The sequence below is a fragment of the Lynx rufus genome, unplaced genomic scaffold, assembly GCF_022079265.1.
Source record: "Lynx rufus isolate CCGP_SWC_20201006 ecotype Redwood Valley unplaced genomic scaffold, mLynRuf1.p SCAF_11, whole genome shotgun sequence".
Classification (NCBI taxonomy): domain Eukaryota; kingdom Metazoa; phylum Chordata; class Mammalia; order Carnivora; family Felidae; genus Lynx; species Lynx rufus.
This window is the reverse complement of record NW_025814825.1, coordinates 36,117,754-36,143,646: the sequence shown is the minus strand read 5'-3', so window position 1 is coordinate 36,143,646 and position 25,893 is coordinate 36,117,754. Positions and strand designations below refer to the sequence as shown.

The 25,893-nt window shown below is 47.0% G+C and overlaps 1 protein-coding gene across 3 annotated transcripts in view; it reads left to right on the top strand.

The window, feature by feature from the left end:
* Positions 1 to 25,893, top strand: part of SORBS1 (sorbin and SH3 domain containing 1) — a 231,778-nt gene that overhangs the window by 102,939 nt on the left and 102,946 nt on the right. For 2 of the 3 annotated variants that reach the window (XM_047073204.1, XM_047073203.1), the window contains exons 4-6: positions 8,105 to 8,159; positions 15,054 to 15,122; positions 20,068 to 20,196. In XM_047073204.1, coding sequence (XP_046929160.1) covers positions 8,150 to 8,159; positions 15,054 to 15,122; positions 20,068 to 20,196 — 208 coding nt within the window. In that variant the 5' untranslated portion in view covers positions 8,105 to 8,149. Of the gene's footprint in view, positions 1 to 8,104; positions 8,160 to 15,053; positions 15,123 to 17,890; positions 17,987 to 20,067; positions 20,197 to 25,893 lie in introns of all 3 variants that reach the window. The other variant, XM_047073202.1, reaches the window with a different exon arrangement.

Here is a 25,893-nt window from a genome sequence, read left to right as displayed (position 1 = left end):
ATGTTTCCTTTCCAATATATGAAATAGGTTTTATTTTTTACATAACTAGAATCACAGATGTCCTACAGACCTACACACTGCTTTCTTCACCTAATCTTATAAGAAGTGTTTTCCCATGTTGTGTGGTCTACATAACCATTATCTGTGTAACTGTCCAACAGTCCACCCAGAGGGGTGTGTGGCCGTGTAATTGGTTTCCTGTTACTGAACACCAGAGAGTGCCCAGGTTCTCACTATTATTAGTAAAGCTGTGGTAAACATCGCTGTGTAGCTTTGTTGTCATTTGGGATTCTTTCTTTGGGCTAGATTCCCCGAAAGCACAAAGGGATTGAGGTGGATAGCTCTGGATGTGTTACGTTCAAAACAGTGATAACCGTTTACAGTGTTACTGGTAGGAAAATGTCAGTGCCTTTGCCTCAGCTGAGTGTTGGTGTTTTTAAATTTGTGGACTAATTTAAGAAGTTAAAAAAAAAAAAAAAGACATTATTTGAATCTATTTTTTTTTTAAAGCTAATCAGGTTAAGTGAGCATTTTCTTATAGGTTTGTTTGTTTGCCTTTTTTCTTCTGGGGATTATTTCTTCATGCTTTTTAAATTTTTTTTCCTGGCAGTGAGTATGAGTATACTATAAGATAAGGATATTAACCCTCTCTATTATGTTTGCTGCAAATCATGCATTTTTAAAGACATAATGTAACATATGATTACAAGTTGTCACCCAAATTCTATTATCTGAAGCTCAAATAATATTGCATTTTTAAGACTTGAAACTATTTAGGGGCTGTATTTCGCTTATTGGCAATTTTGTTGGCAGCATCAACTTTTTATGTTTGCTTAAAGGCTCCATTTAAGTTTAAAAGGTAAAACGTGATTGCAGATGTATTGCAATCTTTTATAATTAGTCTTCTAGCTTCAAATCTGACCCATCTCTGGGAAAGGCCTGGGATGAGAGTGTGATGGTTTTAGTGGGCACTTGGGCATGGGATTCCTGAATTCTGTGATTATAAATTGGTCTTGTTAAAATGAGTTCCTCATCATCACAACTTTTTGTGGCGATTAAAAACAAAACTAAGGGGCGCCTGGGTGGCTCAGTCGGTTAAGCATCCAACTTTGGCTCAGGTCATGAGCTCAAGGTTCGTGGGTTCAAACCCCGCATCAGGCTCTATGCTCACAGCTCGGAGCCTGGAGCCTGCTTCGGATTCGGTGGCGCTCTCTCCCTCTCTCTCTCTCAAAAATAAACATAATAAAATAAAATTAAATTAAAACTAAAGCAAAATCCAAACCCTTTCATTTTTGTTGGGCCAGTACATCTGGCATTAAAGGTTGAGGAGGTAAGGGAAGGGGTCTTAGTGGTGGGAAGAAACAATGACATGAACGACTTGGAAACTCTTCTTTGGGATTCAGAAGGAGTGACAAATCTGGTACAGTGGAGTTTAGGGTTTATTGAATATATGGAGATGAGCCTGGGAGGCTCATCAGGACCTTGTCTTCATGGCCGTATGGTATATTCAGGAATCTGGACTTAAATTTTTAGACCTGCATTTCCCAAAGTGTAACATCTGAGGTGAGTTGAGAAGTATGTCTTTGAACGTTTGAAGATGTTAGCATTCATTCCTTGATTCTCTCTCCTGTGCAGAAATTATTCCTTTCTGTGGTCCCATAACACTTAGCTCAGATTGCTAGCAGAAGGGTTACCCATCATATTGTATTTCAGTGGGCCATGTGTGTCACCCTAAAATTCTGTGGTGGCCTCAAAGACTGCAGCTGTCTGATTCGTGCTGGTCTCCTCTGGGCTAAGCACCATCCTGGGTACATAGCAGGCATGAAAGAAATACTGTTTGAACAGTGTCACCAGGCCAGTGTTTTAGCCACATTGTTCTTTCCTAGGAAGTTTGCTGTCTTTTTTCTGTTTTCTCTGTACTGCCCAAGCCAGCCCCTCTGAGTTCACAGGAGCTCTGTGGATCATTTTCCCTGTGGGAATTTGACACATAAGAAGTCGTCTTCCCCTGCTAAGCCACAGTGTGGCACTATATGGGCTGTATAGGGTGGTTCTGAGGCTGATCAGGCCATTGTAATGGTCAAGGAATAAGGAGGTGGAACACAGTGGTGAGTATGAGGATGGAAGCACAGAGGTGGCTGAGGTTATGACTCACGAAGAAGGAAGAATTGATCAGGCAGCTGGTCAGGTGTGGGGTGGGAAGGGAGTGACAAGGAAAAGAGGAGAAAACAGCGTGTGAGGGACAATGATTCACTCCACCGTTAACTGGGTGCTTGCCAGGCCCCGTACCAGATGTTGGGGTACAGAGAAGAGGGAGACCCTGCCTTACCAGAAGGTGCTCACTGTCTAGCGGGTTCCATGAATGAGGCCTGATTGGAAGAGCAGACACAGATGGGAAGGCAAAGTGGGGCAAGATGAGTGAAGGACTCAGCCGGCTCTTGCAGCTGGTTATCAGGACTCGGTGTTCAGTGAATAATGGAGTGTTATTGAAAGGTTCTAATGAGGGAAATGGCACTTCCAGTCTGTGCATCGACTGTGGAGGGCTGATTCTCATCTGGAATTCTGTATCTGTTGCCAAGGGGCCAAAGGCTGAAGATGGCCTGAGGAGGAAGAAGAGAGATAGGGGACTTAGTAGTAGGGGTAAAAAGACCAAGAGAAACTTTATCTGAATCCGTTTTTGCACCCCAGTAAGGATACGGATTAGATTTCTGGTTTAGGAACCTTTGTTTTGTAGCCACAGAACCCAACCATCCCAGGAAAACTCAGGAAATTATAAATGAATGAAATCAGTAAAAGCACAGCCACCATGGTTGGAGTGAAAGGTGGGGAACCGGTGGGTGGGTTACGTGCACTGTGGCATGAGCATCCTTCCAAAACAGGCAAGAAACCAGGAAAGTGGGCTACGTAACCTGGCATGGATCCTTCCAGCTCTCCCATTCCAGATGAAATCCTCAAGGAAAAGAGCATGAAGAAGGAGAGGGATGAGGACCCAGTGCAGGGTCTGCTAGGTCTTTAAACTCCTGGAAGAACTATGGAGGCCCTGTTCTAGAAAGAAGATCCTCATGGGCTGACGTAAACCAATCCACGGTGACACTTAGAAATCAGGACCTGGAAGTTTTATGGGAGGAAGAAGGAGTTAAGTGTTTTAAATTCAGTGGAAAGGTCAGCGAGGCCCCGACCAGTGCAGAAGCCAGTGTTGGGCTTGGCCGTGTGTGCACTGGAAACCTTTCTGAAGGCCATTTCAGATAATTGGTTAGAGCGGAAACCAGTTGGAGAGACTCCAGGAGGAAATGAGAGGATGTGGAGGATGGCCTTTCTGATGTGTTTTCCTATAGTTCCCTCTCCAGAAGCATGGCTCTTTTCACAAAAACTGTGTGTTTGTTGTGTTTTGAGCCCCCAGCTGTGTCATGGGATTCCAGACTGAAGTTAATGTCAGGGTCGAGTTTATCCTATCTTTCTCCCCTTGAAAGGAAGTGTCAGCGACTCAATGTTTATCCTTTCTGGCTTTCTGAAGAACCTTCTGCACCCTCTCCAGCAATGTAGAGTGTGCATTTGAAGAGACATGACCATTAATAGAGATTAAGAAGAGGATGAACTGTCAAAAAATTGGAGAAATTTGGCTTTGCTGGTGGGTCAGCAAAGTATAAAAAGCAATAAGGCCAAGCATTTATTCTGGGGCTTTGTGAGCTATCACTGTTCTTTTCAAGCCATTGGAAGGAAGTAGCTGCAAATATATCAAATCAAGTCCCAAATGGGGTTCAAAGCCAGAGTATGGTTTGGTTGGAATGGGGAGCTAGCTTGCTTTTAGGCAGCTACTGTGGATTTAAGGAGGATCCTGGTTATCTTGAAGTGAAGACTCCAAAATTAGGTTCTAAAGGCTGACTAGAGACAGGGACAAAGTTCATGACTGAACGCCATGAGGATGACACAGTGTCTCTCCTATGGAAACTTAAAAGTGTGTGTGTGTGTGTGTGTGTGTGTGTGTGTGTACACATGTCCTTATGTACATACGTGGAGAGAAACAATAGAAGCCAAACACCGTGGGCACAGGAGAAGCTGGAGCACCCTGTGTGAGAGGTCAACCCGAAACTCATTCTTTTCCCAGAATCTTTGCTGGACCTTGAGTTCATTTTTACAAACTCAATTCTTCCCTTGTTATATATCCCCGAACCATCCATATAAGGAAGGACCTTCTTTCCTTCTCCAATAAACAAGCCATATTTAGTTATTGGATCCTATTTGAGCTGGAAGCATGAGTATAATTTTTGCTTTTTAGTAATTATTCACTCTGTGTCATCAAGACTTATGTCAGAATTACAGGGTCATGGAATTAGGGAGGGACCATGCGGAACCATTAATTATCCAGTTGTATTCTTAACAAGTCTGGCTACTTCACATCTTGTTCTTCTGTTGGAATGTCTGTGTTGATGCTGTGGCCCTTTAACCAAGTACTGTAGGTCCTGACTGCCCAAGGCATGGAATGGCCACTTGACCTTCGCTGGCCCACCCAAGCTGTGACACTGTGTAGGTTCCTGCAACTCACAGTGGGATCGCTGTCCACCGGCAGCTGTATGGTTTTGTCACTAGGTGGCACTGTTCATCTTTTTGGCTTTTACCCAAAGGTGCCTGCTTCTTTTGGAGGGGCTTGTGAGAGAAATTCCAAAGACATGCCATCATGTTCTCAACCACATCAAACTCTTTACAGCTTAGTTTTTAAGTAAATATTAAGTGTCAGGGGGTTTTATGTAAAATAAATTCTCACATTCTACATATGATTTTAATAGCTTGCATTATTTCTAAATAAACTGCAGGGACTAGACTATGACTTTCAAGACTATGACTTTCAGACTCCGTTTGTGCACCTTCCTGGTCACATACTCACCACCCTGACTCAGAGCTGTTCAGGTTGTAGAGACAAAACCCTTTACTGAGCCACATGGGATTCAGATCCAGTTGGCCTTACTTCAGGGGAGAGGAATGAAGATCCTCCTCTCAGAATGAAACCTTGGGACCCGCCCCCCCCCTTCTTGTTCCGCTCAAGATTCTCGGGTTGCAGATGACCAGAAACTGCCTCTGGCTAACTCCAACTGAAGAGGGGGTTTGTTGGTAAGATCTTGGGTCGTTCAGATTTGTGGAGGCTGGAGAACTGCGCCCAGAACAGGGGCAGGAATTCAAGGAGGCTGAGTCGGATGGAATGAGAGCTGAAATCAGGCCCTGACACGGTCTGGATGGGATGTCGCTACAGTCGCTGCTGCCACTGATGAGGACTGGACGCTGGGTGCCCTCCTTGGCACAGCTGCCACTGCCACCCTTGCTGCAGATTTTATTTTACTTTAAGTTACCCCCTCCATGTGTCACCTGCTGCAGATTCAGTCCCCAAATGAGAGCCGGCAACAGAATCTCCTACCCAAAAAGTCTGTGTCCGGAGCCGCTGCTCACCTGTGCATGGCCGTTGTCACCTATCACTGTCATTCTAGTTCTTAAAATGTTCAAATAGTGTCCTGCCACTCTGGGCCCATTCTCCTTCCATCTTACAGTCCAACCACTAAATGGTTAACCCCTGGCATGGGGTTGGGGCGCAGCTCCCAGAGAGTGCTAAAGAGGTATCTTCTGTGGTTGCTGGGCACTTGTGGCAAAATGATGGTATTTGGGATATTTTTCCTGACCGTATGTACTTTAGATCAGTTTGTAAGCAAGTGTGGGGCTGACACTTAGAAATTTCTGGTATCTGTATTGAAAAGTATTAAGTGTGCAAAGGGCTACCTGCGTATGACAGTGATTTTCATCATGTGTGAGTTGGGGCATCTTTTTTGCTTGATTCAGAAGACATCTCCATTCATCTCTTTCCCAGCCCGAGAATGCTGTTGTGCCATGTACTTATTTTTAAATTAAGATGAATTAAACTAAACTATACAGAGGGAATTGGTGCGTGAATTATGGACGGTGATTACAAAAAAATATGATATAGCCATTAAATAATGGATATGATAACTGTGTAAAAATCAAGAGAAATGTTCAGGAAATCTTTAGTTTAAAAATTAAAACACAAAGCCGCCAGACATTAAGTTTACAACTACAAAAATGCTACTTGTTGAAGATAAAGGTTAGGAAGGACTATAAAGAAAGAAAATACATTTGATTAAGGTAGCTTCATGGCTGAATCAAAAACATGTCTTCAATCACTTTAAAAGTTGAACAAAACCTTAATGAAATTATTAAAGTTATTTTATAAATAAAAATGTTTGGGTGCCATGATGACAGCCTTTTTGGTCTTGGGAGGCAAACTGGGGTATCCTAAAACCAGGCTTGGGCACCACTGGGGTGTACAGAACACAGAAGGTTGTGTTCCTTAACTGAAAGAGCAAATGTTTCCACAGGTGGGGGGGAGGGGCGGCTGTTGAAGGTCACAGATAGTCTCAGGCGTATTTGACAGTGTCAGAGACAAGCTGTATTTGACAGTGTCAGAGACAAGCTACCGCTGATTCAGGCCACAGAGGACTTAGAATGATTTCCTTTTTGCCCCTAGCATCCTACTCAGCTCCGAGGACAGTAAGCAAGGCAGCAGCCCAAGGCAGTGGTCCGTGTGTTACAAAGGAAACTAACACAGGTCTCCTTGTGCAGACCCTCAGACCATACCGTGGCCTTCTTATTACAGGAGTCATGAACTAGAGAGTTGATGTCCTCTCCCTCATTGCTTCTCACATTTTAAAGTGCAAAGAGACCAGCTGGGGATCTTGTTAAAATGCAGATTCTGATTCAGTTGGTGTAGGGTCAAGCCTGAGTTTCTGCATTTTTAATAAGCTCCCAGCTGATGCCAGAACTGCTGGTCTGTGTACCACACTTTAAATAGCAAGGTTCCGTATATCCTGAAGGCTCGCTTTTCAGATTTCTTTCCAATATGTTCAGCTAGACCTTTTTATTCAAAATGTGTGCTTTGAAAAGTATAGAATGTTGTTGAGAGATGAAAGACCTGCACAAAGGGACGGAGAGTCTATTCTCATGAATTGAAAAATCCAGTTTTGTTAAAATGTTAATTTTCCTTCAGCTGTATAGATTCAACATGATCCCAATCAAAAGGCCAGCACCGTTTCTATTTTGTTTTGTTTTTGGTAGAAATCGGTAAGATTCTAAACTGTGTGAAAATATGAAGGATCTAGAAGGGCCAAAAATGATTTTGAGAAAAAATGAAGTTGGAAGACTGACACTACCTGATTTCAAGACTTAGGCTAAAGCTAGGGCAGTCAGATAATTAGTTATGGGTTAAAGTCAGATCAGTGGAACAGAAGAAAGTCCAGAAATAGACCCCCACATACGTGACTAATTCCCAAATTGTGGTATGCTAAGTGAGAGAAGCCAGCTGCAAAAGATTACGTACACTGTGATGCCATGTGTAAAATGTTCTAGAAAAAAGGGTTAAACTATAGTGATAGAAAGCAGATCAGTGGTTACTGAAGACTTGGGAGGAGACCATAGTGAGTGAGTAAGTAGAATGCATTCCCACCTTGGGGCCCAGAGTGCACAACCTTCAGGTCAGTCTGTTTAGGTTCCACTACCAATCTGTGCCCCTCTCTGTACCCCGGTCTCCTCATCTGTGCAAACTAATACAGTGTCAGTGCTTACCTTGTAGGGTCATTGGGAAGATCAAATGAATATATTTGATGCATCAAGAACATTTCCTTGTTCATAATAAGCTACGTATATATAGCTCATTATATATATGTAGCTTATTATTCTTTGATAATCAGTTTTTGTTGTGATTTTACCTCTTACAAAATTTGGTTCTTTCCTTCACCCTCTCCTTGATCCATGTGCATTCATGGAACTTGGGGTTTTTAATAGAATCTTAGAACTGGAAGAGGTCTTGGATAGTATCTTAACAAAGTACGGGTGACAAAATGGAGGCCAAGGAGGTTGAGTGACGCGCCCAACGTCATGTTCCCACGTAGCCAACCAAGAACTAAAGGCGTGGCCAGGAGACTGACTCCTTGTTCCGCTCTGTTTTATTAAGGATTATGTATGGTGTTTGCATTCTTAATGTAAACCATTGGGACTTCTTGTGAACCCACCATTCCTCAATTCTGTTGTGTTGGTGTTTGTTTTTCTGCAGAGCAGTTCAGAGCCCCAGTTGCAGAAGACTTGTCCTGTTACCACCATGAGCTCTGGTAAGTCACTTTAAATCCTGTCTTTCTCTTCTGAACAAATCTACAAAACTGGGTGGTTTACCCAGATTTCCCACCTACTTTTAAGGCCCCAAATGCATTTCATTTTTTATTTTTTGAGACCTGGATAAGTGTCAAAGTTTTGTTGTAAGTCGTCATTGCTACCATCACCTTCGTTATTAATGATTTAATGAGCACCTATATGTCTTAAGAACTATGATCTACATTTCACATGCGCTATGTCCTAATTTTTATATATTTCTAATTTTTAAACAACTTTATTGAGATACAATTGGCATAAAATGAACTGCAGATATTTCGAGTGTACAACTTGATAAATGTTGACATATGTGTACACAGTGGCATTATTTAATCCCAGTGACTACAGCAAAAGTAAACAGATTGACCATAACTGCTCCAAGGAGTGAGCTGTTCTAACGTTTTCTTCATCGAGGCTGGAACAGCAGTTTGCTTACGTTTTTGCTGTGCCTTTGGTAGTAACAAGACCTAAGGAAATGAACAGTTTTTAGTATTTTTATTATTTATTTATGAGAGAGGGAGAGTGCACGTGGGGGCACAGGGGAGGGGTGGAGGTGGGGAGAGAGAGAGAGAGGGAGAGAGGGAGAGAAAGAATGAGAATGAGAATCTTAAGCAGGCTCCACGCCCAGCATCGGACACAGGGCTCCATCTCATGACTATGAGATCATGACCTGATCTGAAATCAAGAGGTGGACGCTTAACTGACTGAGCCACCCAGGCGCCAGCCCGAGTTTTGAGTATTTTTAGTTTAGAGCCGGGATAGAAAGCACGGGCAAGGGAAGACAGAGAAGGGAACAGGTCCCCACTCATTGTGTAGCCAAGTACTGTCAGCTTTCCAGCCCAGAATTCAGGGCAGAGAAGTTTCCATCTGGAGACTAAGGCCCATCTTGGCTTCTGAGCATGCCCTACAGCCTCCTGAGACCTGTAGGCTGAGGGGGAGTTGGGCAGATGACCAAGTCGTAGCTCATTCAAAAAGGTCTCCTGGGGGTGCCTGGGGGGCTCAGTCGGTTAAGCGTCCAACTCTTGATTTCTGCTCAGGTCATGATCTCACGGTTCATGAGTTTGAGCCCCGCGTCGGTCTCTGTGCTGACAGCACAGAGCTGGTTTGGGCCTTTCTCTCTCTGCCCCTCCCCCGCTCGCGTGTGCGCATGTGCTCTCTCTCTCTCAAAATAAATCTTTAAAAGAATAAAGGTCTCCTAATTCTGCATTCTCTCTGGAGTGTTAATCTAATCTCTGCCCATTAAAAACAAGCCTTTCTCGGGAGCCTGGGTAGCTCAGTCAGTTGAGTGTCCCAACTTTGGCTCAGTTCATGATCTCATAGTTAGTGGGTTCGAGCCCTGTGCCGGGCTCTGTGCTGACAGCTCAGAACCTGGAGCCTGCTTCAGGTTCTGTGTCTCCCTCTCCCCGCCACCCCCCACTCCCCGCACTCTGTCTCTCTCTCTCTCTAAAATAAACATGAAGAAAAAAAAATAAAAAGCCTTTCCATTTATTGACACACAGTGCCCTGTTAGCCAAATCCTAAATTGTGCAGGACAGCATGTGCTTAGGACAGAGGATGGCTCCAGGTGGAACAGTGCAGGGCCTCAACTTGGCTTCCTCTCACACCAACTGTATGGCCTCTGGCCCGTGGGGGCCATCTCAGCATTCTCTTCTGTGAAATGGACATCATGAAAGCACCGGCCCGCCCGGACTTTGTGAGGATGAAGTGAGGCAGTGCTTCTCAAGTACTGTGCCCGCGGCATCAGCAGGGTTGGGTCCTCCGTTGTCAGTTCAGCTCACGTGTCCTCCTTGAGAGGAGGGGAACTCGACTTGTCTCTGATTCCCTGAGCGCTTTTGCTGCACATGCAGATGCCACACACTTTCTTTTCCCTCCACATGGACTTGGGTACCTCCAGGAGCTCCTGCTTTGTAACTCATTTTTTTTCTTTTTGTTTGCTTGGCTTTTTGGTTTTGCTGTCATTTAAAACAGGCCAGGGCTTTTATTTTTTATGTATTTTTTACTTTTCTTTCTTTCTTTCTTTCTTTCTTTTTTTTTTTTTTTTAACTTTTGCCGTAAAATTTCTGGCTCTATCAGAGTTCGCCTAAGCTGGCATTGCCGCTCCTGGCATGCTTAACAGTAGAAGGAGGAAGAAGGGAGGGGCCCGGCAGGAAGGTGAGGGTGAGGATGGGCCTGCGGGACTTCTCCCAGGTTCGCTGTCAGGCGTGGTGCGAGAAGGCATTTCATAGAAAGAGTCCAAAAAATCCGGACCTTTTGGCCTGATAATCTCACTCTTGGGAATTTCCATCTTAATTCAGAGGAAACAAAAACATCACCCGCACGAAGGTGGGGAGTGAGCAGGTTCCTGATGTGCATTTGTTTGATGGAATATTATGCCACTATTGAAAGTGATCATGAAGGGCACCTGGGTGGCTCAGTCGGCTAAGCGTCGGGCTTCGGCTCTGGTCATGATCTCACTGTTCCTAAGTTCGAGCCCCGCATCTGGCTCTGTGCCGACAGCTCAGAGCCTGGAGCCCTCTTCAGAGTCTGTATCTCCCTCTCTCTGACCCTCCCCTGCTCACACTCTCTCTCTCTCAAAAATAAATAAACATTAAAAAGAAATAGATCGTTAGGAAGAAAGCAGCTGTGTAGAAAACATTAGTTTTAACCTTTGGTGGAAAGAGAAGCATGAAAATGATGGCACTTTTTTAAAAAAATATTTTTATTTATTTAGTTTACATCCAAGTTAGCATATAGTGCACCAACGATTTCGGGAGTAGATTCCTTAGTGCCCCTTACCCATTTAGCCCATCCTGCCTCCCACAACCCCTCCAGGGGTTGTTCTCTCTGGAGAACCCTCCGTTTGTTCTCCATATTTATGAGTCTCTTTTGTCTTGTCCCCCTCCCTGTTTTTATATGATTTTTGCTTCCCTTCCCTTTTGTTCATCTGTTTTGTCTCTTAAAGTCCTCATATGAGTGAAGTCGTATGATATTTGTCTTTCTCTAATTTCACTTAACAAAATACCCTCCAGTTCCATCCATGTAGTTGCAAATGGCAAGATATCATTCTTTTTGATTGCCGAGTAATATTCCATTGTATGTATGTATGTATATATATATATATATATATATATATATATATATATATGCCATATCTTCTTTATCCATTCAGTAATGCATTCTTTTTATTCCGAGTTTGGAGGAGGCTGCCAGTCACTGAGGGAAGTGCTTTGCTCGTGTTATCTCCTTGCATCCTCCTGGCAAACCCACAAACATGAGCATGAGGTACCAGTCCCATTCTGTAGATGGGGAAACTGAGACCCTGAGAGATTCATGATTTACCTGTGATAACCAGCTAGTGTGTAGTGTGAAGTTTAGGCAAACCCAGGCTGTGGACACCAACACACGATGTCGCAGAGGTCTGAATCTGAGGCGATGGAACTATTTTGCATATTTTCTTCAAGTCTAGCTATATTTAATGAAAAGAAAGAAAGGAAAGGAAATACGTGGGGCTGGGCCTGGTGGCAGCTCAGAGGCTGCCCCAGTGCTAGCGTAGGGAGGCCTGAAGCAAGGCCTACGGCTCCAGAAAGGAGACAGTGAAGACGAACTGGGGCAGGTGCACGGGGAAGGGAGAGTTACAGAAAGAACAAGTGGGGTAATGCAGCTTCGGTTTCTGGCCTTCTTGCCAACGCCCTCCTTCCACCCATCCCTGAAATGTAGGTGCGAGAGAGATAATGGCATCTGGGAGAATTAGCCTTCATCTGTAGGTGGACAGGGCAGTGAGCAGGACAGAACCTACGGGCCAGAGTCAGGAGGTCTAGGCTGCTGGCGGGGAGGGGTGGTGGCCCTGCTTGGGTCTGGATCCAGGAGCATCCAGGCTGGCCTATCAGTGAGGCTGATTGTTGAGAGCCTCGGTAGGTGACCCAGTCTCAGCCAGATGAGCTACTGGGATTTGGGACAGGGCTTCAGGCCCAGCATTTGGGGAAATAGCATATAAGCTATTTCATATAGAATATATTTAGTTTGTATTTATAGAATATGTAGGAGACATTTTTTATTTTAAAAAATCAAAAATGTTTATCCCTGCTGGGGTCAAGAAGATGCCCTGTGGGATGGAGCAGACCTGAATTCAAACCGCAGCTTAGTGATCTTGGGCAGGCCTGGCATCCTCTGTGGACTTCAAATTTCTTACCTATAAGATAGGAGCCCCTAACTCCTAGCTCCAAGGGACTGGGTCTGAAGTATAAAAATGAGATGCTAATTATGGAATGCTTAGCGTGGAACCTCAGATCCAAGCAAATAGATATTTAAAAAGCCATAGCTGGGGCGCCTGGGTGGCTCAGTTGGTTAAACGTCTGACTTCAGCTCAGGTCATGATCTCGCAGTTCATGAGTTTGAGCCCCACATCAGGCTCTCTGCTGTCAGTGCAGAGCCCGCTTTGGACCCTCTGTGTCCGTTCTTCTCTGCCTCTTTCTTATGTGCATATTCTCTCTCTCTCTCTCTCTCTCTCTCTCTCAGAAATATTAAAGGAACACCTGGGTGGCCCAGTCGGTTAAGTGTCTGACTCTTGGTTTTGGCTTAGATCATGATCTCACGGTTTCTTGGGTTTGGGCCCCACATCGGGCTCTGCACTGACAATACAGACCCTGCTTGGGATTCTCTCTCCCTGTCTCTCTGCCCATTCCCCACTCGTGCTGTCTCTGTCTCTCTCAAAATAAATACATAAACTTTAAAAATATATTCAAAAATATGGGGCGCCTGGGTGGCGCAGTCGGTTAAGCGTCCGACTTCAGCCAGGTCACGATCTCGCGGTCCGGGAGTTCGAGCCCCGCATCAGGCTCTGGGCTGATGGCTCGGAGCCTGGAGCCTGTTTCCGATTCTGTGTCTCCCTCTCTCTCTGCCCCTCCCCCGTTCATGCTCTGTCTCTCTCTGTCCCAAAAATAAATAAACGTTGAAAAAAAAAATTTAAAAAAAAAAAATAAAAAAAAAAAATAAAAATATATTCAAAAATAAATAAAAAGCCATAGCTGTTATGATTCTGTTTGTGGCTTGGTGGCTCCTTTGCTGTCGGGGGGCGGGGGTGGGGTCACTCCAAGCGCACTGGTCACAGGTCTCAGGGTGGCGGGTTCTGTCTGCCCACCTGCTTGCCTTCTTGGGCCTGCCTCTGTCAATTCAGGAAGGGGGGACTTGGCGGGGGCTTAGGCTGCCGGTGGGTAGCTGGGGTCTCTCAGTGCCTCCAGCTGGGTAGAACTCAGAAACGTCTTAGCTGACCTAGAGGAAGTGACGTTTGAGGTGAGCCTCAAGGATGCACGGGATTTCCCCAAGGTAAGGAAAGAGGAGGAGGCATTCCTGGCATGGGCCTTGCAGGTCTGGAAGTATCTGACATACTGGTGGTGGGAGGTGCGGGGGGGAGGGGGGTTGTTGTGAGGAGACGGGGGTGGCAGGCAGCTGAAGAGGGAAATGCAGCAGGGAAAGGCTGGGACCAGTGGCTGGAGAGCCCAGAATCCAAGCTGAGCTGCCCAGGCTTTGTCCCTTGAGGTAGCTGCTGGCCACTGTGGCTTGTGTGTTTGCTTGCTTTTAATTATCAGAAAGGTCAGTTAATTTAAATATAATCAGGTAGGCGAAGGTACACGTCATCCAACTTACTAAAAGATTAGGTTCTTAACAATCATTTGTGCATTTGGGGGAATTTGGAATACATTCTTTTTCCTCATGGAAATAATTTAAATGAATGAATTCCCAGACTAAATCCCAATATTTTCATTTTCAAAACAGAGGTGAAATACCCTCTACTTACAGTAGAGGGGTTTAAGAAGATACTATTGCATTGAGCCATTTTGCTTTCATCTGTCCTGCACCCTGAGGCTCTTTAACCCGGAAAGGGCCATGGTTAGATCAGGAGCTAGACGGTTCTCTCCAGACGTAGATTGGCAGTGGGCATAGAGAAGGGACAGAATGGAGGTGGGGCGTGGGGAGGCGGTGGCTGGGGAACCGTGTCATCTCCGGGACAGAAACCCAAGAGCCTCAATGGGGGATAGTGGGCAGGTGAGGAGGGGCGGTGTCCAGAGACATTGCAGGGGAGGGATAGCATGCCTTTGGTGACCGGAGATGTGGGTGTGGGGTGAAGGAAGGTGTCAAAGAACCTGAGGTCTCTGTCTGCTGACAGCTCTCACTCTGGTTGCCCAGGGATGCGCTTGAGCTAGTCTTCGAGTCGGCTTGCCAGTGAGCAGCTAAGCTTTTGTCATTCGGGAGATACCATTTTGAGGGAATTAAGCAGATTTTTATTTTATTTTATTTTATTTTATTTTATTTTATTTTATTTTATTTTATTTTATTTTATTTTATTTTATTTTATTTTATTTTATTTTATTTTATTTTATTTTACTTTACTTTACTTTACTTTACTTTACTTTACTTTTTAAAAATTTATTTATTTTTGAGAGAGACAGAGCAAGTGGGGGAGGGGCAGAGAGAGAGGGAGAGAGAATCCCCAGCAGGTTCTGCACTGTCAGCACAGAACCCGATATGGGACTCAAACTCACAAACCATGAGGTCATGACCTGAGCTGAAACCAAGAGTCAGACTCTTAAATGACTGAGCCACTCAGGTCCCCCAGGCAGATTTTTTTTTTTTTTCTAATGTCAGAAATGAAGCCACAGCAGGGAGGCAGGAGAGTTTGTCATCTTCCCATCCCCAAACAGCTTTTGTGTTCTCTCCTGGTTCAAGCCACACCACATGCTCAGAGTTCTCCCGTGGTGCCCAAGGGGGCCCTCCTCAGGCCCCGAGAAAGCCTGCCTGTCCCAGCATATGTCACATCAGCAGGACTCAATAAATGTTGGGGGCACATAATCCCAAGCCTGTGCTCTTTGTGTCTCTTTCAGAATGTGATGTTGGTGTTTCTAAAGCTGTGGTGAACGGGTTGGCGCCAGGCAGCAATGGGCAGGACAAAGGTAAGGTCTTGAGGGGAAGCCCGGCTGGTACCACAAAGCAGTTCTACATGGAGCAGAGTATGTTGGGCCTGGGCCACTGGCCTGCCATGAGCAGTCACTGGTCGAATTAGGTCGTGAACTGGAGACCTGTTTCTCACGCCAACATTGAGCACGTTCTTGCATCTCGTGGTTCCAAGGTCGCTCTTTTCCACTGTGAGGTGACATGTTAAAACCTGTCCCCCACTCATAAGATGTGAGTAACAACAGGTCAAGTACACCGACTGAGGCCTGTGTCACGCCTGGTGTGAATGGCATTTATCCGCCTGAAGTCTCTCTCACCCCGCATTTTACCTTCACCTACGGTAAATAGTGACACGCTCACAGTCCTGACCCTGAGGCAAGACCCTCTAATGCTGAAATAAGTTATTTCAGTGGCATTAGTTTCCTGTGCATCTTCGATTTTCAGGTTTTAAACATTTTCGGACAAAAGATTTAAGTGTGAAGTGAATTATGGGTAAGATGACCTTTGAGGTCCCGTTTGCCCTGTGGTCTCTCGTGGTCAGTGTCTCAACGTGGCTGCCCAAGTAGCCGGGCAGCAAGGCTCCCATGTCACTTCTGCAGTGTGTCGTGAGCAGAGTGGTGAAGTACCTTGCTTCTGCTGCTCACAGACAGACATCTCGGGAGGTCCATCGTCTTTATGGATGTGAGTGCCCTTATCTAGAAAATGAGGGAATTAGATGTTAAGCAGTGTTTATTCCTGCTTCAAATTCGGGGTTTTAGTGATTCCATCTGTGCTCATCCCAATACATTTTGTGGTATCAATGAGAGGGGGCAAAAGTCCTGTCATTGAGCATTCAAGTCAAAATGCACCATCTCTCAAAGAATAATTTCAGAAAGTGACACGTTTGGCCTTTGTAATTTCCTTCTGGTTCAGCCGAATATTCCTCTTGAGACCAGGCAAAGTGTAAAGTCAGGAGGAGCAGCCGGGAAGGGAAGGCATAGACCACAGGAGGAGATGGGGAATGGGGGGGCCCAGTTGGTTTGGGGGTCATCTCCTCTGCTGCTCTGTGCTCCTTGCCTCCCTGCTTCCCTCCCCGACCACCCCTCTCTCATGGTGTGGGTCCATGTTCTCAGGGCCTTGGACAATCTTACTAAGTTACGCTTGGGAGCGTTGAGGGGCAGTGCCTGTGGCATGGCTCCAGGGGTGTGTTTAAGCATCCAGTGAGCATGGGGAGGGGTTGGGCCCTGATGCTTAGAAAACCTGTGGGGCCACCAACCCCATCCCCGTGAATTCATCAGTAGAGGAGACTTCAGGGGTGTGGGAGAGGGTGGCAGGTGGATTCCACTCTCAACTCGGTAAGACTCAACCTTCATTTGGAAAGGAGGCAGCAGATATCACCTGAAGGTGATCATGGCGGCCTGGGGGAACTGAACAGGTCACTGAACCAGGTGCCAGGACATCTAAGCTCCAGCCTCTTCACCTAAAAGCTGGATGACTCTGAGCAGCTCCGAGCCTCTTGCTTTTTCCTCTGAAAATGGTAACAAAAATCCCAGGTGGTCATAAGGAGCAGGCAGGAGGATTGCTGTGAAAGCATCTTAATACATGTAATATTGCTATTATCTACTTAGTTGTTGATGGCTGTATGCTATGTGACCGCCTTATGAAGCAGCAGCTTGATGGACTGGAAGGTGAACTCTCCAAGGTCGAGGTGCCTACATCCCTCCTGTCCCCAGGCAGGCTCACCTGCGTGATACTGATGCACTAGTGACCATCTTGCTTCCCAAACAGCCTCACCCCCAGTTATTATGTAGATCTGGGGCCATAAGACCTCGGAGTGCTGCTCATTGGGGTGACATTGGTGCCATGACACGTGAGCTCCCATCTCTATTTGCTGCCATTAGGGCGAGAGGGTGAGGGGAGGCCCCCCAACAGGCTTATCGTGAGGAGGAAGGTTTGGGGATGTGCCCACCATCGAGACTCCAGAATTTGGGGACACAGGGCGTGTAGGGCAGCCTGCAGATGGAGAAGTATGAGCACCCAGGATATAAGGACACATCCCTGGCCACATCCCAGGCAGCCATCCTAGTTCTCTTACCCACATGCTGGCTGTCAGGATCCTGGGCTGCATCCGTGGGTGCTTCCCAGAGCCTTGAGCACGCACTGGACACCTGGCAACCTCTTGTCCAGGAAAGGCCGGTTTGAGCAAGACCATCTGCTGCCCAACAGATGGAGGTTCTGATTTGCTCGGGGACAGAGGACCATGGTTGTGAGAGCAGACACAGGACCCCGGAAGTTGTGATGGTGGGGAAGCAGCTGTGGTGTCTGAGAGGACCAGGCAGCTCAGCAGCTTGTTCCCTTCCCTCCTCCGCTCATCTGGGGCCTGAGCCAGAGCTCTCCTCCTCACGGCCCTGCCCCCAGCACAGACACCCCGGCATTATTCTCCCAGGGGCCCCTTGGACGCTGGGTGCTCTCCCTTCCTCTGTGTGCCAGGCCATCTGTGTGTCTGGAAATCTCTTTGTCCAGAGCCTTGGCACATTCCTGCTGTGGCACGAGGCACAGATGAACACTGACCAACTGCGTATGGGTGACGGTGGGAGGGTTCTGCCATATTGGCATGGAACCCTGGAGGGGGAAAGCAGGTTATTTTAAATTACCGCATCTACTGCTCTTCATATTGTTATTTTCGTGTGGGCGACTTCCTCCTATTGTCCCTGCCCAGTTCCTCAACTGCCTGAGTGTTTCCCAAATGTTCTTTCTGGATACACCATTTACCCTTTTGTGTTTTCAGCAACTGCCGACCCTTTACGTGCACGCTCTATTTCTGCTGTTAAAATAATTCCCGTGAAGACAGTGAAAAGCTCTTCAGGCCTGGTACTCCCTCCAGGTATCTTTTCTTGGGTTGGCTTCTTTCTTTCTTTCTTTCTTTCTTTCTTTCTTTCTTTCTTTCTTTCCTTCTTTCCTTCTTTCCTTCTTTCCTTCTTTCCTTCTTTCCTTCTTTCTTTCTTTTATTAGCTTATCATGCATGTTTTTCCTTTCTTTCCTTCTAACAAAGACTCAAAGGCTTAATCCTTATTCCCTCTCACATCCTTGGCTGGTTTCCTTTCTTCGTGTGTGTGTGGGTGTGTGTGGGTGTGTGTGTGTGTCTGTGAGCCAGCAAGTCTGGAGAAGAACTGACAGGTGCCTTGCCCCTCCTCTCTTTAGTAGAAGGGTCAGTCCAGAGGCTAATCATTTACTCTGCCCTGGGTCTTTGGTACATGAGGTATGTGATACGTGGAGGTACATGAAGCATGTGGCTTTGCAGAGGGGCTTCCAGCTCCCAGTATTTTATTTAAAACTTCAGTCTCCCTGAGAATGAATGTATCCCCAGAAGGAACCTCTGAGTTGGGCTGAACTTGAAGCAGCTGCCTTAGATACCTAACCTAGATGCACCCCTGTGAGGCTTGCTGAGCCATTTTCCTCCTCAACCCCCAACTGCACCTCCTCTCCAAGGAGAGGGTGCCCTTCAGCTCTCTGCTCTGGCACATAGCTTCCTTCTGTGCCAAACGGGACAAGTGAGACAAGTGAGGTGGCGCTTTATCCCAGTGGGGCTTTCGGGAGTTGGGCAGATCTGGTTATGGACCTAGGAACCTAGGATGGCTGGATTTGTCAGTTTGCTGCTCATCCTTTTTGAAAAGACCATGAATCAGTTTTCCCAGTAGTTTTGCGTCACTTATCCTCTTGACAGGGTTGGACAAGTCGCATGCTCCCCAAGGCTGCCGCCTGCTCTGCCATACTTTGTGTTTTTGTGCTTCACTCTCACTGGGAAGAGGTGCTGACGGGGCTCTCTCCTGTCACGCAGTGGTCGTTCGTCTGAGCTGTTGGAAAGAGGCTGCTGGACTTGGAAAGAAGGAGGGAAGAGGCTTCTCCCTGCCCTGGCATGGGAATGGGGTGGGGTTGATGTCTGAGCCTACATCCTGCCCATCACCCACCTTCAGCCTTACCACATAATCGCAGTCTTGACAATTTTAGGTCAGAGGTCCAGGCCGTGCTGTGAGCAATTTGAAAAAATGAACTGTGGAATTCAGTTCAGCTCTAGCTGCACAGAAGGAAACACGTGCTTTCTAGCACTGTGTGATTGATCTACGTCAGTTTCTGGCCTCCCCATCACTGGTTTTCCTAGGGATGGACATCCAGATCTTCTGAGGTCTGTTTTAAAATCCTTCTCAATGGAATTTTGAAAGATGGCCTGGGTCTGCTGTTAGGCCATTGTGAACTGTAGGAGAGGTCGGGACCCAGGGAAGGCTCAGTGGGGGGTGTGGTGAACACTGTTCACTGAAGGATTTAGCGCTTCTTGTCGTTTTCTTTGGTGTGAATTCATGAAGTTTGGAATGTGAGGCTCTTACCCATGATCTTTCTCCACAGGCAGCATATCCTGTCATCATTTCAAGGGTCTTGACTTGCTGGTAGAAGATTTTCTTTTCCTTTTCCTTTTTCTTTTTCCAATGGGGAACTGCAGGGAGCAGTGATTCTCCCCAGAACAACTTGATTCCCAATGTTTCCAGCTTGCTCTTTTGTAAGAAGAATGGTCTGGAAGCTTGAGAAATCTCTCATCAGCTCTTGCTTGAATTGTGCCTTACTAATTGGTCAGAAGTCTGCTCACCAGCCCAAGCCTCATCTAATAAAAGGAATTAACCTGCATTCATTTTGAAATGTTTTCAGCTGATAATTATAACTTACACAGAACTCATTGTTGCCTCCATTTTCCCCGAACCTCATGACGTGTGGTAAACCTCCGAAAATGGGATTCGTCTTTCTCCTCCACCCACAAATTAATTTTCATTGACCACCACACTGACCATAAGGCTTTCCATGGCTATAAGCAGGTTCATCTCATTCTCTGGCTGTAATGAGTTGCTAGCTGACTACTGGCTTTAATCCTTCAGGAGCCTTGGATTCAGGCTTCTCTTTTGTGCCTTTCCTTTTCAGACATGGATCCAACGAAAATCTGCACTGGGAAGGGAGCGGTGACTCTCCGGGCCTCGTCTTCCTACAGGGAAGTCCCAAGCAGCAGCCCCACAAGCCCTCAGGAAACCCCACAACATGAAAGCAAACCAGGTGTGTGACCCCTGTGCTGGGGGTAGCTGTTCAAAGTCATACTGGGAGGGAGGGAGGCCCTCCTGCTTTTGCTCTGAAAGGTACGAATTCATCTGCTGTCTCCTAACTCTCCCAGGGGTCCCTAGAACGGTCAACACCTCACTCCATGTGTGGTGGGTGGTGATCAGTGCCCTGAACTAATGGGTATTCACTTGCTTCAGGCAGATGCATAGCAGCGGCCACCACTTTGTTAGCTTTTGACCAGAGATGAGGAGAAACCTCATTAGGGAGCTGATGGCTCTGCAGAGGACAGAGGTGGCTTAGGGGCATGGGAGGGAGTGGTGAGATGGGCTAGAAGGGAGGTTTTGCAAGGCTATCCCCGCTTTTGAGAGCTGGGTGTAACTGGCCAGGCAGGGCTGGGGCAGTAGGAGGGGAGAAGCCAAGGGGGGCTGAGAAGTGCAGGTGCCTGACTGGCCAGGCTCCCAGGAAAACGGTGGGGCAGGGCTCAAGCCTGGTGGGGCCAAAGCAGCAGGAACAGAAGAGCAATTCCGAGGCCCCTGCACACTAGGAGCCAAGGGAAACAAAAGAAGCTCCCATATGCAGCCCACCTCCCATCTGATCCATTGTTCAGGGTGTCTAGAGAGTGGTGTTGAGAACTGGGACCTGGGAACCCAATAGATCGGCATTCTACCACCTGTGGCTGTGCAACTGTGAACGGGACATTTCACTGTCTCAACCCTAGTGATCTCATCTGTAGAATGGGCTTGATAATTGCACCTGCCTCAGCATTCCCGTGAGCGTGGAGGATGTAAAGTTTTTGCACCTGCCTAGTGACATGGAACAAGCCCTTAGCTGCTATTCGTAGGTTATGATTGTGATTATTTTGACCTCTCTAGAGAGGGTGCTCTAGAGGGCCCCTCTTCACTCACCCCCCCCCACCCCACAAAATGTTCTGGGCACTGAGAAACATTGAGGTTTCACAGGGACAGCTGGCTTTGTGGCCCCCTGCCCTCCACATGGCACTGGTTCTCACATTGGAGCTGCATCAGAATCACTGGAGTAAAATGACAGGGTGCTGCGTCCCAGTCCAGAGCTTTAGGATTTATGATTCCCACTTGTAGGTTTGAGGTGGGGTTGGAGGGTTTACATTTCTGACAAGTTCCCGGTCATGCTGCTGCTGCTGCTGCTGCTCCAAGGACCACATTTGAAAGCTACTGCTGTAAGGAAAGGGGATTTCTTCCTTTCTGGATGGAAATGAAGGGAGTAAAGGAATTAGGATAATGTCCACTTCCTTGGGACTGGAGACAAAAGGAAGTGGGACACACAAGCTTTTTGGTGCAGTGGGGAGCAGTGTGTTGTGATGAGATGGAATTCTGTAGGATGGGGATGGTTGGTGCCCAGCATCCCGGGTCATGCCCAGGAAACTGACTTCCTGTCCCAGCCACCTATAACCAGCGCCAAGGCAGATGCCCAAGGACTAGGCCAGGCTAGGGTTTGAGCACAAACCCTGTTCTGATAATGTTGCCTCCCTGTGGAGGGCTTCTTTTTCCCTGGTCTCAGGGCAGGCATAAGTGGCTGCCAGCACTATTGGTTGAAAGCAGCTTCTTGGCCTCATATTCCTGAACCCATACCTGAGAAGGTAGGGGCAAGCAATGAAGGCAAAATAATTCCTTCCTAAGGCTAGCTTAATCCAGCCTCTCCAGGCCTAACTGGGAAGATCTAGCTCCCAAGGATGTTTGAGGAAGAGACAATCCTAAGGGATAATTTAAAGAAAAAGACCATACCTACAGCTCATGGCCCAATAAAATGACCTTATCAAGCTCAGGGCCCTTTCTCTGGTGGTAAAAGGTAGAGCGAATGGGAGGAGGAGAGGGTCCTTGAGCTCCCCCTGGTGGTTATAGAGTGGCACTAACATAGAACACCTGCTACTCTTTCGCCCAGTAGTCTTGGGCTTGGGCTTACAGTGCTGTGCAGTGATTTGAGCACTTTAACAAGCTCTCTAGTCTCCAAATAATTCTATATCCTACGAATTCTGACAACTCACTTGGGTGAAAAAAGATCTTGTTTGAAAACGCAAATACATTGAAGAATTAGGGGATAGCCCAGTCGTGCACACTTCCAAGGTAAAAATCAGTTTTAGTAGATTATTTTCCTCCTGGTAAGTGGAGTTCATTGGCTCCAAGCCAACAGACATTTAGTTAGCATCGTCTGTGTGCCAGGCACTAAGTAATCACTGGGAATTGTGGCGAGAAATGGGGAGAAGGGAAGGAAAAGGAGAGTAATTCTAGGTGCATTAGGTGAGGACAGAAGTCCTTTTGCTGCAACAGAGGAGTCTGGCGTGGGCCGCTAGTCCACTTCTGTGCTTTCCGACTGGGGAAGCCACACCTTTGAAGACCATGTAAAGTATGAGGGACCTGTGCAAGCTGCTTTCCAAGCTTCCTAGCTCCAAAATGCTCTATGACCTTGGGAAGTTTGGGGATTAACCTGACACAAACAGAATCCCATTCACTGAGGTCAGATTCGAGATTACACACCAGGGCAGTTTGGGGTGGAAGGAAGAAGCTGGGTTTGAGTAAGGGGAAGAGTAAGTACCAAAGAGGCTGGGATGAGTTAACACTGGGGTGAGGTTAAAAAAGGATGTGACTCCAAGGATGGGACCTCCCAGCTGGAGACCTTTCCTCTTACTGTACTGCTCACGGACCAGCATCCTGCGGACTCTTGACTGGCTGTGTCCAGGCGGCTCCTCAGCCCTCCCCTCATCCCTGCCTGCTCCCTCCGCTTGGGCCTCTGGCTGATGACCTGCCTACCCCGCAGCGGCCTCTAGTCCTGTCACAGGGCCTGGGAGTCCATGGGCCTCGACAAGCCTCAGGCAAACCATTTTCTGCACCATCTGCAGGCAGCCACGTTCAGCCCGGACCAGCAGCGCACATATGAGGCAGCGAGTGTCTCTTGCCAACGACAGGGCATGCTTCCTGCTCGCAGTGCCTTCACAGATAGCTGATGTCCAGTAGCGTCCAGCTCCCTCCCTTATCACCAGGGCCAGCATCTGTGCCCCAGCTGCTCTGTCTGCCTTTCTCTGCCCGCTCCCTGGCTTCACCACCTCCTTCCATCCCTGTATATCTACAAGTTGCTGATCATTTGCCCAGACTGGAAGCTCCAGTCTTGTGCTACTGCCCAGCACCTGTGTCCTGGTTTCTTTCCTTACGTGACCCTTTGACACCCACATTTCAGAGGTGGCTCCTGTTTCCAGTCCTTGCTTCAGCTCCCTCATCCTATGAGACCTGGTCTAGTTCTGCAGTGACACAGCCCTCTGTTGAGGCTCAGCTCTGCCACTTACCATCTTTGTGATGTGGGCAACTCATTCAGCCTTGGCGAGCTTCAGTTTCCTCATCTATAAAATGGGGATGACCTGGTAGAGTTGCTGGGATTCAGTGAGCTCTTTCACACCAAGATCTAGCATGAGCCAGGCACACAACAGGTGCTCTTTGATGACAACCATCCTAGTTATGCACATCCGGAGGCCTGTCACAGCCTTCCAGTAATTGCAGTTGGTGGCCTTGAGGGCAGCGGGAATGAAGAACCAGGGCCAGGGGGAAAGTGCATGTGGAAGAGTGAAGTGGCAGGGCTTGGTACAGTGTGTTTGAGGAGCTTGGAGATGTGAACCTGCTGAGAAGGAAGTGCCTCCCCTGGTTGACTAGGAGGATGGCTGGGGTGCTCATGGAAGCAGTGGCTTTATGAAGGGAGAGAAAGGGATGTTGAATTCCACAGTTTGACATACTAAGTTTTGGGGAAAGGGCAGGACCTCTAGGAAGGAGTTTCTAAAAGATATTTGGAAACTTGGAGTTCAGAGTGTGGGTTTAGGAGCCGTGTGCATCCAAGATTGGGAGGATGGATGGGGCGCCTGGGTGGCGCAGTCAGTTAAACGTCCGACTTCAGCCAGGTCACGATCTCACGGTCCGTGAGTTCGAGCCCCGCGTCAGGCTCTGGGCTGATGGCTCAGAGCCTGGAGCCTGTTTCCAATTCTGTGTCTCCCTCTCTCTCTGCCCCTTCCCCGTTCATGCTCTGTCTCTCTCTGTCCCAAAAATAAATAAACGTTGAAAAAAAAAATTTAAAAAAAAAAAAAAAAGATTGGGAGGATGGAGGTGCTGTCTGAGGTGGAGGGTGGTAGAGTCCTAGGAGTTGTCCGGTTTAAACCCACCCTCCAGACTCCTGTCCTCAAGAGGTAGCTCGACTCTGGATTGTCAACCGTGGCTTCCTGACCAGCCTCCTAATCTGTGAATGTGGACCTAGGTTTTTGGATCAGAACCTTCTAGAAAGAACTGCAATAATTTTAGTGCTGACTCCCTGACTCTGGGAGAGGTATTACCTTATCCCTGCTTCCTTGCCTGGCCATCATTGCCTGGCCAGGTCTGGGTATTGACCTGGTTGGTTCAGGGAGTCTACACCTGTGTCCCCAGGTCAGAGTGTTACTCCAGAAGAGACAGGGAGCCTGATGAACCGGTGAGTGTGATACCAAGCTTCCTGTCTGGTGTAGCCAGAAGGCCATCAATCCCTATGTTCTGACCCACAAGCCAAAATCCAGTTCAACCCCTACATTTTGTTAATTCTGTGCCGGTTGCCTCCAGTCTTTCCTGCCTGATTCTTGACTACCACATTAGCTTTGGGCGTAAATCAACTCATTTCCTTTGGTTTGACTCTTGTGTTTGTGCTCCAGAAATGGCAGTAGCAAAAAGATATCATGAGAAAATTGACGTGGAAGCAGTTAAAGACTGCTAAAGACCGTTAAAGTGAGTTAGAGTCCTCTTCTATGCATGCCTGTACAAGAATTAGGGCCAAACAAAGAAGTTGGAAGGAAAAGACTCCACCAGAGAACACCGTGATTTCTGACACCAAATGCTCATTGAAGGGATTCCAAAAAGTACCCTCAGGTTTCATATTTTGCTAGGACTCAACTCATTGAAAGCTGTTATACTCATATACTCACGGTTATGGTGGATTACAGGGAGAGGATACAGATTAATATCAGCCAAGAGAAGAAGTCCAAAGTGAGCTCTAGGGAAGAAGCAAGCACAGAGACTTTTGTTGACCTCTCCTAGGGAGTCAGGATGCATTAGTTCCTGTCTGATGTAGCCTAAAGACCATCAATCCCCGTGTTCCGACCCACAAGCCAAAATTCAGTTCAACCCCTACGTTTTGTTAATCGGGGCAAGGACAGGACCTCTAGAAAGAAGTTTCTAAAAGACATTTGGAAATTTGCAGTTCAGAGTGTGGATTGAGGTGTGACAGTATGTTCAGGGAACTGTCAATCAGGAAGTTCTGCTGAGCTGTTGTGCCCAGAGTTTTTATCCACTGCTCATGTGGCCAGTCTCACTCTCCAGCCCGAGGGTGAGCTCTTGATGGCTCAAAGTCCCCACGCCGAATCACATTATTGATCTGGCACAAAGATGCTCCCATTGGGATGACATTATGGATTCAGAGATTAATTCCCAGAAGACAGATGGCAAAGGCCAGATCTCTTTCTGGGTAAGGTTAAATTATTTACCACACAGCTGGAATAAAGAAATAAACATAAATGAAATTTGGAACACTATTAGATCCACTGGTGACAATTCTTGGGATACCCTCCTAGAATACATCGAATCTGACTCGGTAAAAGTTATCCTGAGATCCTAAGAACTGATCAGCAGAACAGCTTCAGAGCAGACCAAAATGAAATTA